Raw genomic sequence first — 17106 nt, forward strand, 5'->3', positions numbered from 1 at the left:
TCTGATAAGCGCGGTTGACTACGTATGGTGCGAAAGAGGTTCAAAATACAGGCAAATATAGACATTCTCTCTCTGTAGTTATTCACCCTGAAGTTAGAAATGTTTACAAATAAATACTTGGTAAAATAAAGGTATACACAAAAATGGGAAAAATATTCACCATTTAGGATTGAAGGTAGCCAGGGATAAAAAAATGATGAGAGGAACAGGAGGTTTTAGTGCTTTTGAAAAAGAGGAATTTAAACATGAAAAGCAGCACGCCAATGTTCTAACGAGAGCATAGTACCTGCGATGACGTATGGATTGAAATCATGGACACCGACAAAGAAAATGGAACAAAATAGAAAATTGCACATGGAAGTAGTAGAGATGCATGCTTGGCATTCCACTGTGAGACAGGCAAAAGGAATGCATGGATCAGGGAGAAGAAATCGAATTGTGGAGAAATATTTTCTAGGTTTGGGCAGGACAAATCACTCAAAGGAACGATGGTTAACGGATGAGACTGGCGACATAAAGGCAACAAAGGATCGAAAACTCACCAAGAAAACAACTTCTGTTGAGATTAAGTGATGATATCAGCTCATGTGGAGAAGTGAGATGAACTGTGGAATCATAAGATCGTGTGGGATGGCGACGGCATTAGGATACCTTCATCCAACAGTGGATGAAGATGATGACGAATGTTCGTAATGATGAGTTTGTAAAAAAAAAAATTCTAAATTAGCGAGTGAATCGCACTTAAGGTTCACTATATTCTGTATACAAATGCCACAATGTGGCATTATTCACTTGATTGCTTTCATTTAAATAGTTTTAATTCATTTAAAAGTTTGATTTTATGTAAAATGGCAATTAATAGAATAATTGCAGTTCTTTTTATGTTATTTACAAAGCAATTTTCCTCTATCACCTTGAGATACGGGTCGCATTTTGATGCTGTGCAGATCCACTCCTGTTGCTTTTCTTTAATTGGCCAATTTCGAAAATTATTCATATGGTGATAAGCTGTAAATATTTAAGCTCAGGAAAGTTTTAACTGACAATTCCAAAATTGCAAATCACAAACTTTCTAAAAAGAGCCTTATTTTTTATGTTACATGTGATTTTATTGCACATAACCACTACAATGCATGCATTGCTTAACTGTTAGTGGCTGAATACAAAATCAACTGCAGGACCCCTCGTAAATGCCAGTAACGTTCGTGCATATCATCATAATAAATCCAAAAATCCATGTATAATGATATGTCCTTGGTAGCATGACACAACAGAAGTGAAGGTTTCCTGACAAAAGAACATGAATGACTTCCAATGTTTATATATAGACATTATTGGATGCATGCGGTCCGTAGGCAGTAATTGGCTTTCAGGGTGTCGGTGGAATGAAACAGCTTTGGGTATGAGCAGTAGGGGCCTTTCACTGAGGGCAGTGGAGCAGAACACACAGTGATGACACCGCAGAGTGTCAGGTCGCTGTGTTCCCTTGAGCGGGCGAGCTCACAGCGTGACGCCGGGGAGAGTGGTTGTAGTGTAGTGGTGGTGTTGACGCGCACCGACAGTGAGAGATCACGGGGCGGCGCGGGGTGCGTGGTTGTGCGCGCTGACACAAGGTGGGAAATAGGATCGTGGGCAGCGCGCAGTGATTGGTCAACTGGGGTGGGTGCTCTCAGCGACGTCCGCATGAAGGACTATAAAGGGGGACGCGCGGGAGCACTCGGGGAGTTGTTAACCAGTTGAAGATCGAAGACGGAGTTGAAGAGGTAGGGCCCTGAGACCCCTAGTCCCGCTGTCCTTGTAAGGGCCGGGACCCTGTGTGGCTCGGAGGCGAGACTGTGGGACCCGTGGTCTGACGTCCATGTGGGACGAGGCTGTGGGACCCAGAGTCGAGACGGACACCCCAGCCGGGTGGGTTCCGAGAAGCTACGGGGCGTAAGAGCCCGTGTGGGTGTAGCCAGGGGAATCCCGTGGGTTAGGCTGCAGTTAGCCACCCGTGTAATATAAGTTGGTGTTAATAAAGAGTGTGCTACCCGTAAGGTCGTCTCCCGCCAAGTTACTACATTACAACTGGCGTCAGAAGTAAACCTGTCTTCAAAAGGATGGATACTAGGAAGACTACCCGTACCCACAAGCGAGATCGGGAAGATGACGGCGTACCGGAGCCACAAGCCTCGGAAGGCGAGGACGAAGAGTTGCCGCCGATGCAGCACTTCGCGGTGATGGCCGACGCTCCGCTCGCCTCCGACACCGGCCTACAGGATGCACACTCCTGCCTGGCGGAGTTGCTGTTCGCCGCCGCTTCAATTTTGGCAGAAATCACCGTTTCAGCAGGCGGGAGGACGACTACGAGGTTGGAGGAGGGAGCGCGGCCGGAGGGATCCCGCCAGAACGCGCTCCGCGCCGAAAGTTTTGAAATTGGCGCCATCTTTGAGGGTCCACCATCGATTGGCGGGAAGCGTGGACACCACGTGGTCGGGGACCTCCACTCTACACAGCCCGCGTCATCGGCGCGCGCCAAAACTCTCCACCATGCGCCTGTCGACGGAGCCGACATTTTCGTCAACCACAGCGGCGCGCGGGAAAAGCATTCATCGGAGGACGACGACCAGGTCTTCCAACAAAGACTGCCCGCGCTGACGGCGTTCAAGGCAGACGGGGGCGACTGGGGGGCCTTCCAACGAAGGTTCCTCGCACATCAAGAGATGTCGGGGTGGTCCGACACCACTGCCCTACGCGCGCTGCCGGCGACGCTCGACGACGACGCACTTGCGGCCTTCACATCCGCACCAAGGTCGTCCCGTTCAACGCTCCAGGCCGCGCTACATCTCATGGCTAAGGTGTTCGGACCGCCCTCGACCTGTCGCCACCAGTTCTACGAACGGCGTAAGATGGTTGGAGAAACTACGCTCGCCTATCGCACGGCGCTGCTCGCCCTGGTGGACGCCGCTTTTCCCCGCATGGACAAGGAGGGGAAGGACGCCATGGTGACAGAGCAGCTGCTGGCGTTGGCTCACGACCTGGAAGTCCCCATCAATACGGCGGATGAAATGGACATCTGCTCCTTGGGGGTTGCTACAGGTATCCACGCACACGAGGTCCTCAAGCGCAAGCGGGCGGTCGTCTGTGCATCGGCGGGGATCGCGACACCTGCCCCGACGGTCGCCGAGCCTCAGACTGCTACGGCTCGGGAGGAGGCCTTCACCGTGTCGAGACCGGGGGAGTGGAGATCGGGAGGTCGTTCGCCCATACGATCGTCCCGCAAGCTGGAGCAACCGAAACCTACGACGTCCCTCGTCATGTGTTACAACTGCAGCCTTTGGGGTCGCGTCCGGGTGCCGGGCCCCGCGTCAGCGCGCCACGGGACCACGTCCGGACGACGACCAAGGCCCCAAGTCGTCCCAGCTAACCCCGGCAAGTCGCGGCACCCCACACGCTCGGTCCACATACACGGCACACTCGGGTCGCCGCTTCGCGGTGGGGGGACCGCGTATGGGTACCGGGGATTTGGTTCGGCGAGGGGGGTTCGTACACGGCCCGGGAGCAGTTAAATGGTCCGAGTTGGCCCACAGGATAGTGGCTGCGTCGGCCGGGTCGTCCGTAGTAACGGGTTTTATTGACGGGGTTGAGGTCCGGGTGCTGGTGGACACGGGTGCGTCGGCCACTATCATTTCGGACCTTATTTATAACATCCTCCCCGTCCAATGTCGACCCCTTTTTCCGGTGGACGTACCGTTTTACGCGGCGAACGGGGGTTCTTTGGGAATCATCGGACAGATTCGGGCGACTATTTGTATTGGCGATATCAAATTGGCGGGTCCTATTTTTGTGTCATCATCTCTGGCAGTTCCTTGTTTACTGGGTACGGACTTTCTGGCTAAAATGTCCATTAAAATTCTCATCGATCAGGCCTGCATTGAGCTTCCATCGGGTCGGCGGGTTGCATTTTTAACGAGTCCTACCAAAATACGCACGGTTTGTGCTACGGTTCAGGCGCTGGCAACTCAGACTGTGCGGGTGCCCCCGGGATCGCAAATGTTGGTACCCCTTCGATTGTGAAAACCCCTCGGGGTGGATGCGGCGGAACAAGGTGTTCTGTTGGGGCCGTCAAACAGAGCTGTTGGGGGCCTCGACTTTGCGGTAGCTCAGACCATGGTGCGGGCGGACAGGGATCCGTTCGTTATGGTTCTGAATACGGGGTCGCGGCCAGCTGTAATTACACAGGGCACAGTGCTGGCTCACGCGGCGCCGCTACCCGTCGATGAACAGCTCGTTGCACATGCGGATTCTAGCCTCGATACGCATCCTCCATTGGAGGAGGGGACAGAATGGTTGGACTCGTTGTGTGCTGGGTCTAGTAACTTGTCTTGTGTGCAGTTGGGAGCGTTGAGGGGCCTGCTACTCGAATTCGCTGACGTGTTTAGCAGACACAAGTACGATATTGGCTGCACGGACCTGTTGCGCCACCACATAGCGACGGGTGACGCGGCCCCTATTCGGCAGAATCCCTTCCGGCTCAGCCCAGCCGAGAAGGAGCATGTGCAGTCGGCTGTTAATGACATGTTGGCTGCCGACATCATTTCGCCCTCTTCCAGTCCGTGGGGTGCTCCCATCGTCCTTGTTAAAAAAACAGGACGGGTCCTTGCGGTTTTGTGTGGATTTCCGCCACCTAAATAAAATCTCGATGGCCAACGCGTATCCACTCCCCAGGATGGATGAGTCGCTGGATGCCTTGGCGGGAGCACAGTTTTTTTCGACGCTTGACCTGCTTTCGGGATTTTGGCAATTGCCCCTCGATGAGGAATTGAAACCAAAGACCGCTTTCCGGACACCAGGAGGCCTATTTGAATTCAATCGATTGCCCATGGGCTTACATTCCGCTCCCGCCACGTTCCAGAGGCTCATGGAATTGGTTTTGTCAGGACTCCAGTGGGACACCTGTTTGATTTACCTCTGATATCGTTTTCAGCCGGGCTTTCGAGGAGCACCTCCAGCGATTGAGAGGGGTGTTCCTCAGGATGCGTTCCGCTAAATTAAAATTTAAACTGGCTAAATGTAACCTGCTTCGGGAATCGGTCAGGTACTTGGGGCATATCGTTGGCCGTTCAGGGATCTCTACAGACCCTGCTAAGACGCACTGCGTCAGCTCATGGCCAACGCCAACCTCAGTCACTGAAGTCCGCAGCTTCATAGGATTCGCCTCCTACTACCGCCGTTTTGTCGAACATTTTGCCACCATGGCCAGGCCCCTACACGCTCTGACGGCTAAAGGGGTAAGGTTTCACTGGGGGCCGGAAGAGGAGGCTGCGTTTTGCTCCCTTCGGGATGCCTTGGTGCGGGCTCCTCCCTTGTGTTACCCCGATTTCACGCAACCGTTCCTGCTTGACACGGATGCCAGTAACACGGGTATCGGGGGAGTGCTCTCACAGGTGGTCGGGGGGGTCGAACGGGTGGTCGCCTACGGTAGCAGAGTTTTGTCACCTGCGGAACAACGCTACTGTGTGACACGTCGTGAATTGCTAGCAATCGTTTTTTTTATACAGCAATTCAGGCCGTATCTCTACGGCCGTCATTTTACTGTTCGTACGGACCACGCGGCTCTCCAATACGCAATGCGGGTGGCGCAACCCTCCAGCCAATTGTCCCGATGGCTGGAGGTCCTCCAAGACTACCAATTCACGACGATTTACCGTAAGGGATTGCGGCACTCGAATGCGGATGCCTTGTCGCGGTTGTCGCCTCGCTCGGAATGCGCATGTCTTCTGGGATCGGCGCGGTGTAAACCCCCTGTCACCGTCCCCGCGGAAGTTTTGCTCGCCGCCACTGACGCGCCCGCCGCTCCCACGGGCGGGGACTCGTTACTCGCGTTGCCTCTTATCGAGTGGGGCCGTCTCCAAATGGCCGACAGCTCCCTACTCACGTTGCGTCGGAAGGCAGAGGCTCCCGGGGGGGGGAAGACGCGGGTCGGTTCCTGGGTGGTCAGACAGGGCCTCCTGATGAAGTGGGACAATATGTCCCGGCGTCATACGCTCGTTGTGCCATCTGCTATGCGGGGTAGGGTCGTTCTGGCTGCTCACGAACGACTCATGCATTTGGGATTTCATAAAACGCTCGCCCTACTCCAACGGGACTATTATTGGCCGGGTATGGGGAGCGACGTGGCAAACATCCTCAAGGGATGTGTGGGGTGCGCTCAAAGAAAACCGCCACCAATAGCGGCTAATCCACCGCTACAATCCATTCAGGTTTCGCGCACGAACGAACTGGTTGCGCTCAACATCTTGGGGCCCTTTCCCGCTACACCTAGGGGTAACAAGTACCTACTGGTTGGCGTAGAATACTTCACCCGATGGCCCATGGCGTGGCCACTCGCCAACCAGTCGGCTGCGGCAGTGGCGGACGCCTTTGTCCAGGGCTATGTTTTGGACAAAGGCGCCCCCGAACGCTTGCTGATGGACCAAGGAAAGAATTTTTCGAGCGTTTTGTTGCGCGAGGTGTGCGACCTGTTGGGTACGAAGAAAGTGCGTACCTCCCCGTACCACCCGCAGACTGATGGAATGGTTGAACGTCTAAACAGGACGATTACTTCTATTCTGTGCCAACAGGTCTGCAACGATCAGGTTGATTGGGACTTACAGGTACCTGGGGTACTCGCGGCCTATCGAATGGCCCCCCATGCGGCGACGGGGTTTTCCCCATTTTTTATCATGTATGGGCGGGAGGCCGATCCGGCCATGGATGTCCAACTGGGGATTTCCCAGCCACGTGCGAAATCTAAATTGGCCGACCACATCAAATTTAATATCGCCAAACTGGCTGAAGCGCGAGAGGCTGCGAGGTTGAATTTAAGGTCTCGCCAGATCGCTAACGAAAGATTGCATGCACGAAAGGTGTATACGCACGATTGGAAACCAGGCGATAAGGCCTGGCTGCACTGCCCACATGCACCGTTGGCTACGTCCCATAAATTGTTGAGACCATGGAGGGGACCTGTGGAAATCGTGCGTATTGCACGACCCCAGAGTATCCAGATTAAATGGGAAAAACGCCGTTGGTACGTACACCCCTCCCGGCTGAAACCCTTCGCGGCACCGCATGACCTCCCTTTGTGCCGTAACGACCGAGCGTGTGATGTGGCCGTCGACTTGGGGAGGGATGTGTCGCAGTCTGATCCTCACGTGTCTCCACCTGACCCACTCCCAGGTGTCTCGGACCTGACGGCTGTTGACCGTCGTGAACCGGAACCCCGAGGCACGCGCGGATCTCCGATGCCTGCCCCGTGCCTTCCTGGACTGCCGGCACCACCGGACGGTCAACCGCGTCTGGTGCCGTACGACGGACCGGCCAGGCGGACTCGTGCTAAGACACGACACTTTTCATGAAAAAAAAAAAAGAGGGGAGGGGCCGAGATTGCAGCTCGCCGCCGCGTTCCCCTTCTGCCCGGTATAATGTCCCGTTCAAGGGGCGCTCGGAAATGAAGGGACGCTGCACGAGTCATTTTTTTGCATACACATTTATTGTTGTCGCTCGCCGGGTTGTACATATTGTTCTTGTTGTTGCGGTGGCATGTTCTGATTCTTGCGGATGGCGGAGTTCTTGTTGTGTTGTGTTGTTGTGATTGTTGCTTGTGTTACGGAGCACACACGGGGGGGGGGGGGGGGGTAATAAAATTTTTTTTTATAGCAGCCGGGCCGGCTGCGAGCTATGTGGTAGGGGGTGATGTAGTGGTGGTGTTGACGCGCACCGACAGTGAGAGATCACGGGGCGGCGCGGGGTGCGTGGTTGTGCGCGCTGACACAAGGTGGGAAATAGGATCGTGGGCAGCGCGCAGTGATTGGTCAACTGGGGTGGGTGCTCTCAGCGACGTCCGCATGAAGGACTATAAAGGGGGACGTGCGGGAGCACTCGGGGAGTTGTTAACCAGTTGAAGATCGAAGACGGAGTTGAAGAGGTAGGGCCCTGAGACCCCTAGTCCCGCTGTCCTTGTAAGGGCCGGGACCCTGTGTGGCTCGGAGGCGAGACTGTGGGACCCGTGGTCTGACGTCCATGTGGGACGAGGCTGTGGGACCCAGAGTCGAGACGGACACCCCAGCCGGGTGGGTTCCGAGAAGCTACGGGGCGTAAGAGCCCGTGTGGGTGTAGCCAGGGGAATCCCGTGGGTTAGGCTGCAGTTAGCCACCCGTGTAATATAAGTTGGTGTTAATAAAGAGTGTGCTACCCGTAAGGTCGTCTCCCGCCAAGTTACTACATTACAGTAGCATAACAGCAAGTTTCTGAAACCAGCACAGCTTCTTAAAAGCTCTACAATTGTGGAGTGGAAGATATTTTCAGCGAATTAGTTTTTTAAATATATAAAACCAAACTCAATGTACAGAGTGTAATGCCAAAACTTAGATTTTTTTTAAAATGCTACGATGTCACTTTGAAATAAAGAATTCCATTTTAAAAAATAACGACTTGCTTGTTATTATGGAAGGTTTTTTTGCAAGTGATGCGACGAAGACGGAAGGCATTTACTTTATTTAGAGAAGGCATCAAAATTTCAAACATTTAACCAGCGCACACAGCAAGAACTCGATCAAAACTCAGCACTTACAATAAAACAGAGGGCTTCATGAAAATAACGTGACTCTGCACACAACTGACAGTAAACAATGGAGCGAGGAATACCGTACAACTGTGAAACAATGCTTAAATGTTGTTGGGGGTATTTGGCATTTAATGCTAACACTCATGAATTAATATCCTTGTGCCACAGATTGCCAGAAGTGGTTAACCCCGGTGCTGGGTCTGCGAGCCATGTACTTTTTGGGATATTTTACTTTCGGTGTTGGCACTGGTCTGATAGCCATCATTCCCAACATCTACTCCACGCTGGCACTGTGCACGGTGTTCGGGATCATGTCCAGCACGTTATACACCGTGCCCTACAGCCTCGTTGCAGAATATCATCTGGAGGAAGAGGTAAGTAGCTACAACCTCATCTCCCAGTAGCACGATTGCATGCAGATATGAATTTTTTTTTCTAAAAAATATATATTTAATTTTATACTTATATTCTTGGGGTCTTTCGGTATATATATTTATGTTCCTTTGAATCACAAAGAATGTACAGGATAGAGTAAAACACAAACATGCAGTGCTTACCTGGACCTTTAACACAATTAGGATATAGATTGATTGAATGCTATAATCGACATAAATGTTTGCAAGTATCCGGGAGCGGACTTTTTCCCACTTTATTTTGGCTGCAGCATCATACTGTAGAGGCAAATTATTTGGTTTACCAATAATGACAACCATATTTGAAGTGTTTAGCATGAACATTTAAACCATTTTTCACTTAATAATGATCTATGCGTATAACCAACTATATACTAGTCCATCATAAAAAATAAAATCTGAATCAGTATAAGCTTTCCAGCCCTTCTAGAACATTAGAATTTGGTTCAATCGGTCAGTCAGTAACGATAATCTATGAATTTAAGTAGTCCATATAAAGAACAAACAGCTGTAGCTCGGAATATCCCCGTGCCCCCCCCTCCACCCACCAATAATGTGAGCAACCTGCAGTAACTGCTGGGGTGGCGCCTCCCTTGCTACGGCGCTGGGAACTGATGGAGACTTCAGTTCAATATTTCCCATTAAATGCGACATGGAAAACATATACAAAGGCTGCTCATAACATTTTCAGAGATGCCCAATTATGTATATGAATATGGGCAAGCAGCGTGAATTGAAGGCAGACAAATTAAATATTCTGACATGTCCAACGGCGAAAGAGCCTATGTTACAGCATCGGATGCATGACTAAATTCATTAGCAATGCATTTGGTAGTATTGCTTCATTACAGGGTTTGGAAATATACATACCATCAGGCCCGCACATTCCATTATTAAAAATCTGAAAACGTGGTATGAGGATTGATAAACACGGCCCCACTGCAACGGTTCAGGGATGTTCAAGATTTGGAAGAAATTACAGATCGGTATCACAACTGCCTGCATGTGAGAGATAGCGCCATGGTGCCGAGATGTTAACTACCTCGCCTGGTACGCAGGACGTCGTGGGTTCGATCCTGACCCTGACGGCCTGCTGTATATTTGGAGTTTGCGTGTCTCTCTCTCCCCGTAGTCGCGTGGATTTTTCTCTGGGTCCTCCGGGTTTCCCCTCCACATTTAGAAACATGCGTTTGGTGTATTTGGCTGCTATAAAAATGTCCACACAATAAGACGACACTCCGTTGAGCTATCATTTGCGGTCAGGTTGCTTCTGAAAACTAGCTTTATAGTAGCTCAGTGGACCTTGCCTGGTAAAATAAAACGTAGTTATCAGCTTGGATACGACAGGAGACCGATTCTTAAGAGGGGAGACTTGAAGATGTAGCACCATTATTATTACTTATATTATTACGAAGATAGAAATACTAGAAGCACGTTGTTTGTGAGCAGATGGTTAGTGTGCGTAATTATGTTATTGCGTTTTTGCAAAGACCACATCAACCTAAATGCATCTCTTAGCGGACATTGGAGTCGTACGTATGTTGAACTTCTTTTGCACCGTATCTAACCAACTGTGCAAATTAGAGGTGTGTTGTGCTAATCAGAGCTGCGGTGCTCATCGAAAGGTGGAGTTGATCACCGTGGCTTTGCCAGGCCTTGGGGCTTTGAGATGGCCAGGAGATGGCAGTGCAGATTGTTTCCCCCTCTTGTTGGTTTACTTCCACATGGCAAAATTCATTAGCAATCCACAAGAAGCCAAGGTGCGCATTCATGGTATTAGGCCAACCATCGCAATACAGGTCCCTCCGAAAAAAAATAGACACTCAGTGAGGCTTCCCTGGGTACATATTTGGAATTATTATGACGAAGATGCTACAATTAATAAAAAAAACTGAATGATTTTACTGAAGCGTTCATGAATTGCAGTTAAAGTGTGAGTTTTTACTCTTGGAGATCAGTTGGTTCTGCCAGTGTTTTCAACAGCGGCCTGGCTCGATGTTGGAATAGTGTCCCAATAGCTATAAAATGTTATAACACATTCCTATTTTTCTGCAAATAATAATTACATGCTTTTGTCCATTCTAAAAGGCATACTCTTTTACAATTGAAAACATATTTAATAAAATTAGAAATCAATATATATGTGGTGAATGTAGTTGCCTCTAATGGCTGCAGGAGTCACACATTTTTAAAATCCTGAACTTGTACAATTTGTTGGCCAAGCACCCAAAGCAAAACAACTCTTTAAAAGAGTCTGGGTAAATAATACATTTTTCAACTTGGAATGCATACTCACTCGAAGAGAGAGAGGAAGAGAAAACGACTCACAAGTGTGAGGAACCACAGACAAGCAGCTAAGGCAGCCATGCGGTGCACCGGTGCCAAATTCCACCCTCCTCCGAAGCTCTGCGGTCCTCTATATATTAAGGTGTTATCAGCCAATAAATGAGTGTTTACATGAGGGAAGAAACTGGATCACTCAGAGAAAACCCATGAGTGTGAGTGGCAACACTCTATCCCCGTACAGATGGAACACCTGGAGTCCACATTTGCTGTACTGCATTATCCTGATAAGCTAGGGTATGGTACATTGACGCCCATGGGAAGGAAGATCCACAAAATGTGTCACGATCCGCTAACACTGACCTCCACAATGCTGGATTATAGACTTGTGCCAACACGGTGGCTCGGCACAGTCAATGTCAAACTTTAACCATATTTTATTACTGAATAGATGAGTAACAATACGATCTGCTTTCGCATTCCGTGCATTCTACTTTAGCTCTGACTCACTGTGTATATGGGGAAAGGCTTTGACGCCCATTGCTTTTCATAAGAAACTACTTTGACTTGACGATAGGGTTTTAGTAGTGGAGCCAATTATTCAGCAGGTGTGGCAGTTGGATAGTCTCAGGCCTCTCCAGTGTCTCCTGACGCTATGAGGCTTATGAAATAAGGTTCCAAACCCATCATGTCATAAGCTGTTGTTTTCAGTGGATCCAATATGCACTCCTGAGATTGTCTGTCCTTCCATTTGTCCAAGGACTCTTCAAATATCATCACAAATATTCCAGAATGTCTGGACCAATTTCAGTGACAGTTAAAGCTAAGCTTACCAATACCATTGCCAGTTCTTCTGTACAGTTTTTAGATAAGGCAACAAAACACGGGAAAGAAAGTATTTTAAGAGGCGCACCAGTGTGATAAAGTGCATGTGTATTACAATGTGTGACATGCTGTGGGTATACACTAGGGCTGAACGATTAATCGATTTCAAATCGAAATCGCAATTGGAAACAATGCGCTTCGCAAATCGCAAAGGCTGCGATTTTTTGCAATTTGAAAAGTCCTATTACTTATTGGAATTGTTTTATTTTGTATTATTATAAATTTATTTATTTAACTTAACAATTCTATGTTTGATTATTCTATTTCAATAAAAAAATCATAATAAATACATGTTGGAAGCAATTAATATCTTTTAAATTCTCATCCTTGCATTAGAATATATCAAGCAGTTCATATTTTGATGGTGTCATGTGGTAATGCTCCATCACATGTTTTAAATCCGTTACACAGTGAATATTGAACTGAAGCTTGACTTTAAAAAATGTAATTGTAAATCAAATCGCAATATCTGTCAGAAAAGTCGCAATTAGATATTTTCAGCAAATCGTTCAGCCCTAGTACACACACAAACAATGTGTGAGGGTCCATTCCGCATGCCACATAATAATTATCTATTTTTATACAGCGCCTCATTGAAAGATCACAAAGCGTACATGTGTAACATGTCAACACCCCGTAAAAAAACATTTCAAAATTCTAAATATCTTTACAAAATAATGCAATGAATGTGAACGTATTGCACACGTACAACCCTCTCCTCCATGCCCTCCCCCATATCCCTCCATCGGCCACTCCACGTTCGACATCGGCAAACCGGTCACGATCGTACGACGAAACAACAGCAACCGCCATTCGCCGCTTGTGCGAGGCCATGTGCACCTTGAGGCCACGTGAAGTGTCGAACGCCCGCTGGCAGGAGGTCACGGGGCAGACCCAGCAGGTGCCACGGGTCAACTGTCTGAGATGACCGAGATGACGACGAAACACACACGCACACGACTAAAAAAGCGTTCACCTGTGCCCACCCCCCGCCCGTTCCGTACTGCGTTGCGCTTTACAGATGGCGCAGCTCGACATCGTGCGCGAGTCTGACAGTGCAGTCCAAGTTGCGCACCGGGGCGCCGGCTTGGACTGCGCGGCGCTCACGTGCATGGTGCAGTTGGCGCAAATCCTGGTCGGCGCCGGCCTGGGCGCGATCGTCAACGCCGTTGGCAGCGTGGTGGTCGTAGCGATCTCGGGGTCGGCCGTCGCGCTCTTGGGCTGCGTCTTCATTGCTGTGTTCATCCGAAGCTGAGCCGTGATTTAAGATGATTCGTTTGGAATCTGTGTTCACACCAAACTCGACCACCTAACCTTTGAATGTATCCGGACAGCGAGCGGGGAAACTTTAGCCGCTTTGCTCGGCACAAACAGCACGCGTGTCAAATATTACTGAAGCGAAACGTGCCGTGACAATTATAGCAAAGTTCAGAGGCTTTGCATATTTTACACGGTTTATTCCTTGTTTCGTCAAATGGAAATGTTACTATTTTCGATTTTTTTTAATACTCCAGGTGTTATTTCATCTTTTTAATATACATACACACAAGGAATGTGTGTGAGTAAATGATTAATCCTGTAGTTTCCAAACTAGACGTGTAACATTTTAAGGGACTAGAGATACACATACTTTCAGTTGGTTGAAACAGTTTAATATTTCTAATAATATTGTAATGAAGTCCTTTGTTAATACACTGCTGGATGGAGGTACTGCCTCACCATTATCATCATGTGGGTTGTTTGTGCATACTTCACCAAACTGGGCAGCGTGAGTCAGTGAGGGGGTGGAGAAGGAGCCCAACTGGTTCAGATATCACTCTCCACTTTTGTGAAATGTAGATGGTGATCAAACTCAGGTGACGGGGTTCGTACAGTGATGCGTCAACCACTGCGCCACCACTCCACTCCAGTTGATTATATTTACACTACAATACAGATAGTGCATTGTCTTTGGGCTGTACGCCTTTTGGCGTCCTCTGGTCTAACACCGTTTGAGACGAGGCTCAAAAGAAAGCTGTCTCTGGTGTGGACCAATCGGTTTCAAGGACAATGCATATATTATCAGAGTATGTTTTTTGTTTGCATTCTGACCACAAGCATTGTGGTTAAGGCAGACATGATTCCTTGTAAAAGGTTTCAGTTTGGTGTTTTAACATCTTAACAACTGTTTTGCCAGAAAAAAGGGGAAAACCCTATGATCATATTTTGGTACTGACAAAGGAGGTCCCATGATGATAAAATACAGAATTATAGCTACATTGAAATATCACTAACTCAAAAGCGTACAAAAGGCAAAAAAATGGTTGCCACATAGTTAAAAAACGAGATGCAAACCCCACGAAAACATTTGAAATACGCTCATTATTAATTTAGAGTGTACATAAATCGTTTGTACCCAATGATGTCGTGAGAGTTCCTCTTGTCTCACATGATAAAAAATATACTAATGCAGGGCATCCTTTTAAACCCGCGTTCCCAGCGAATGAGGTGAGGGGCAAACCATTGCGCGCATATCACCGATGACTGCCCAATACAACACGTGGAACGTGCGGCCTCCCCTCAGCTACTCTAGATGTATATGAGCCAATTGCTTTGTTCAAACGCCGTACGAGAGAAGGAAGACTCGATGGCGGGTGTCTAATGTCATGTAAACCTGCTTTTTGTCCTGGTCCTGCAAGTGTCACGTGATGATTACATTTCTTTTGGATGAAGCAATCCCGATGTGATTTTTGTTGTTGTTGTAGTAAAAGTTAATTGTGTTCAACACTCACACACATGCGATGAGTGCAATGGATGAACTTCATACACTTCACTCTGTTTCCGCCAGGCAAACGTGGCTCGGCATATTCATTAACATTCGTACGCGATTGCATTACACTGAGCAAATACAAATAAAATGTTGCCCACATTATTCCCTGATAGTTTCACCATCCATTCCAAAATGTGATACGAAATGCTTTGTACGAAATACACGTCAAACAATCTTCTTTTCTTACCTATAAAAGGCATTTTGTCTGTCCGTCTGTCTGTCCGTCTGTCTGTGGACGCACACTTGTGAAGGATTTGGCTCGCAAACCGTGGGGTTTACGATTAAGAGAAGCAGCCAGGTACCATGCGTGTAAGCCCCGTGGCGAGCCAGCGCTATTCCGTTGTCCCATCTGTCAATTTTAAAGTAGTTAAATGAACAATTTAGTGCTATTATTGATGTTAAGCTTTCGTGACTGCAGGAATCCATACTCTTTGGTTCTTTCGGTAAAGTCATGTAGTTAGAAATAAATTAAAATAATAATGGTACAGATACAATGGGATGCTGATCGATGTCCGGGTGCGGTCAAGGGATGGCTCCCTATTGCTCAACCATGTTATGTATGCCGATGATCTGGTAATTGCTGCTTACTCAGAGGAGGTGTGGCCTTATCATCAGCCCCACCAAAACTAAGTACCTGCCTGGGTATTTTGTACCATCGGACACTCCACCCCCACAACTCCCAATTGGTGATAGGGCAGTTGTGGAGAGAGTGGAGAGTTTCCCATACCTTGGCAGTGTGCTCATGACCGGCTCCAGTTGAACAGCAGAGGTCTGACTCCGAATCAGTCGACCGGCATTATCATTTCAACGGTTGCATAATGCTGTGTGGAAGCTACCTGGTCTATCGCTCCACACAAAGCTTCAGTTCTACTCGGCCCCAATCATTCCCTCCCTTCTCTACGCTTGTGAAACATGGACCCCTCCTAATGGAACATCTTCGTCGGTTAGAAACATTTAGGCTGGCCTGCCTACGATCCATCCTGGGTTTAGCCAGGCTGGATTGTGAGGAGCTCAAAAATCCTTGAAAGTCGTGGACAAATCCCATCGGTGAGCTCCTCCGGCAGGCAAGGCTGCGTTGGCTGGGTCATGTAGCCTGCATACCCAGCCACCGCATGCCTAAACAACTTTTGTTCGATTTCGATTTAAAGCTTTCGTGACTGCAGGGATTCATCTTCTTGGTTCTTGTGAGAATTATTTTATTGTTTTATTTTTATTATTTTATTACTTCCCTTCTACGTGACTTTACCGAAAGAACCAAGAAGATGAAGCTTTTGTTCGGCCAGATCGAGGGGGCTAAACGGGTGTGACACGAGCTAGAGTAGATATGGAGTGGTGTGGTACAGGAGGATGTGGAGCTGAGTGGACTTGCCGATGACTGGTACCAGCGGTGTCAAGATCGGCCTCTGTGGAGGAGGAGGCTAGTGAAGGACGCTGCTACTGGGCAGTTGGAGGCAGTTGCCCTCCAACAACAACGGAAGGCGGAGGAGCGACGTTCACAACAACGAGCCGAGCGCCGGGTGGCTAAAGCACAGCAAGTTGGCACAGTAGGAGGCACAGGTGGTGCATCAGCCAGTCGTCCCAGTCATTCAACCTGTGGCATCTGGGTCTGCCCCGTGCCCTCCTGCCAGAGGGTGGTTGACACGTCACGTGGCCTCAAGGTGCACATCACCTGGCACAAGCGTCGTGGTGACGTCACCGCCACTTAATGGCGAATGGCGGTTGTTGATGTGTTAGTCCATATGTGTGTGTAAGGCCATATGTGTGTGTGTGAGTCGATGTGTGTGTGTGTGTAAGTCCATATGTGTGTGTAGGTCCATGGGTGCATGACTCTATGTATGTGTGTGTGTGATTCTATGTGTGTGTGAGTCGCTGTATGTGTGTACATCAATGTGTAACTCCACGTGTGTGTATCTAAAGTCGATGTCTGTGTGTGTGAGTCCATATGTGTGTGTGTGTAAGTCCATGTGTTTGTGTGTGTGAGTCAATATCTGTAAGTGTGTAAGTCGATGTGTGTGTCTGTCTTTTTCGCCCGGTCAACGCCGGGTGCTTCCCGCTAGTCTTTCTTACTTATAAAAGGCATTTTTTGTCTGTCTGTCTGTGGCCGAAACTTGCGAACGATTTGGCTCGCA

At 48.8% G+C, this 17106-nt stretch overlaps 1 protein-coding gene across 1 annotated transcript in view; it reads left to right on the forward strand.

Annotated features, from left to right (window-relative positions):
* The window catches only part of SLC45A2 (solute carrier family 45 member 2), a 30690-nt gene extending 15503 nt beyond the window's left edge, over positions 1-15187 (forward strand). The window contains exons 6-7 of the mRNA XM_078599969.1: positions 8756-8961; positions 13190-15187. Coding sequence (XP_078456095.1) covers positions 8756-8961; positions 13190-13423 — 440 coding nt within the window. The 3' untranslated portion in view covers positions 13424-15187. The remainder of the gene's footprint in view (positions 1-8755; positions 8962-13189) is intronic.
* The last annotated feature ends 1919 nt before the right edge of the window (positions 15188-17106 follow it).

This window comes from Lampetra planeri, chromosome 13 (genome assembly GCF_965212315.1).
Source record: "Lampetra planeri chromosome 13, kcLamPlan1.2.h2, whole genome shotgun sequence".
NCBI lineage: Eukaryota > Metazoa > Chordata > Hyperoartia > Petromyzontiformes > Petromyzontidae > Lampetra > Lampetra planeri.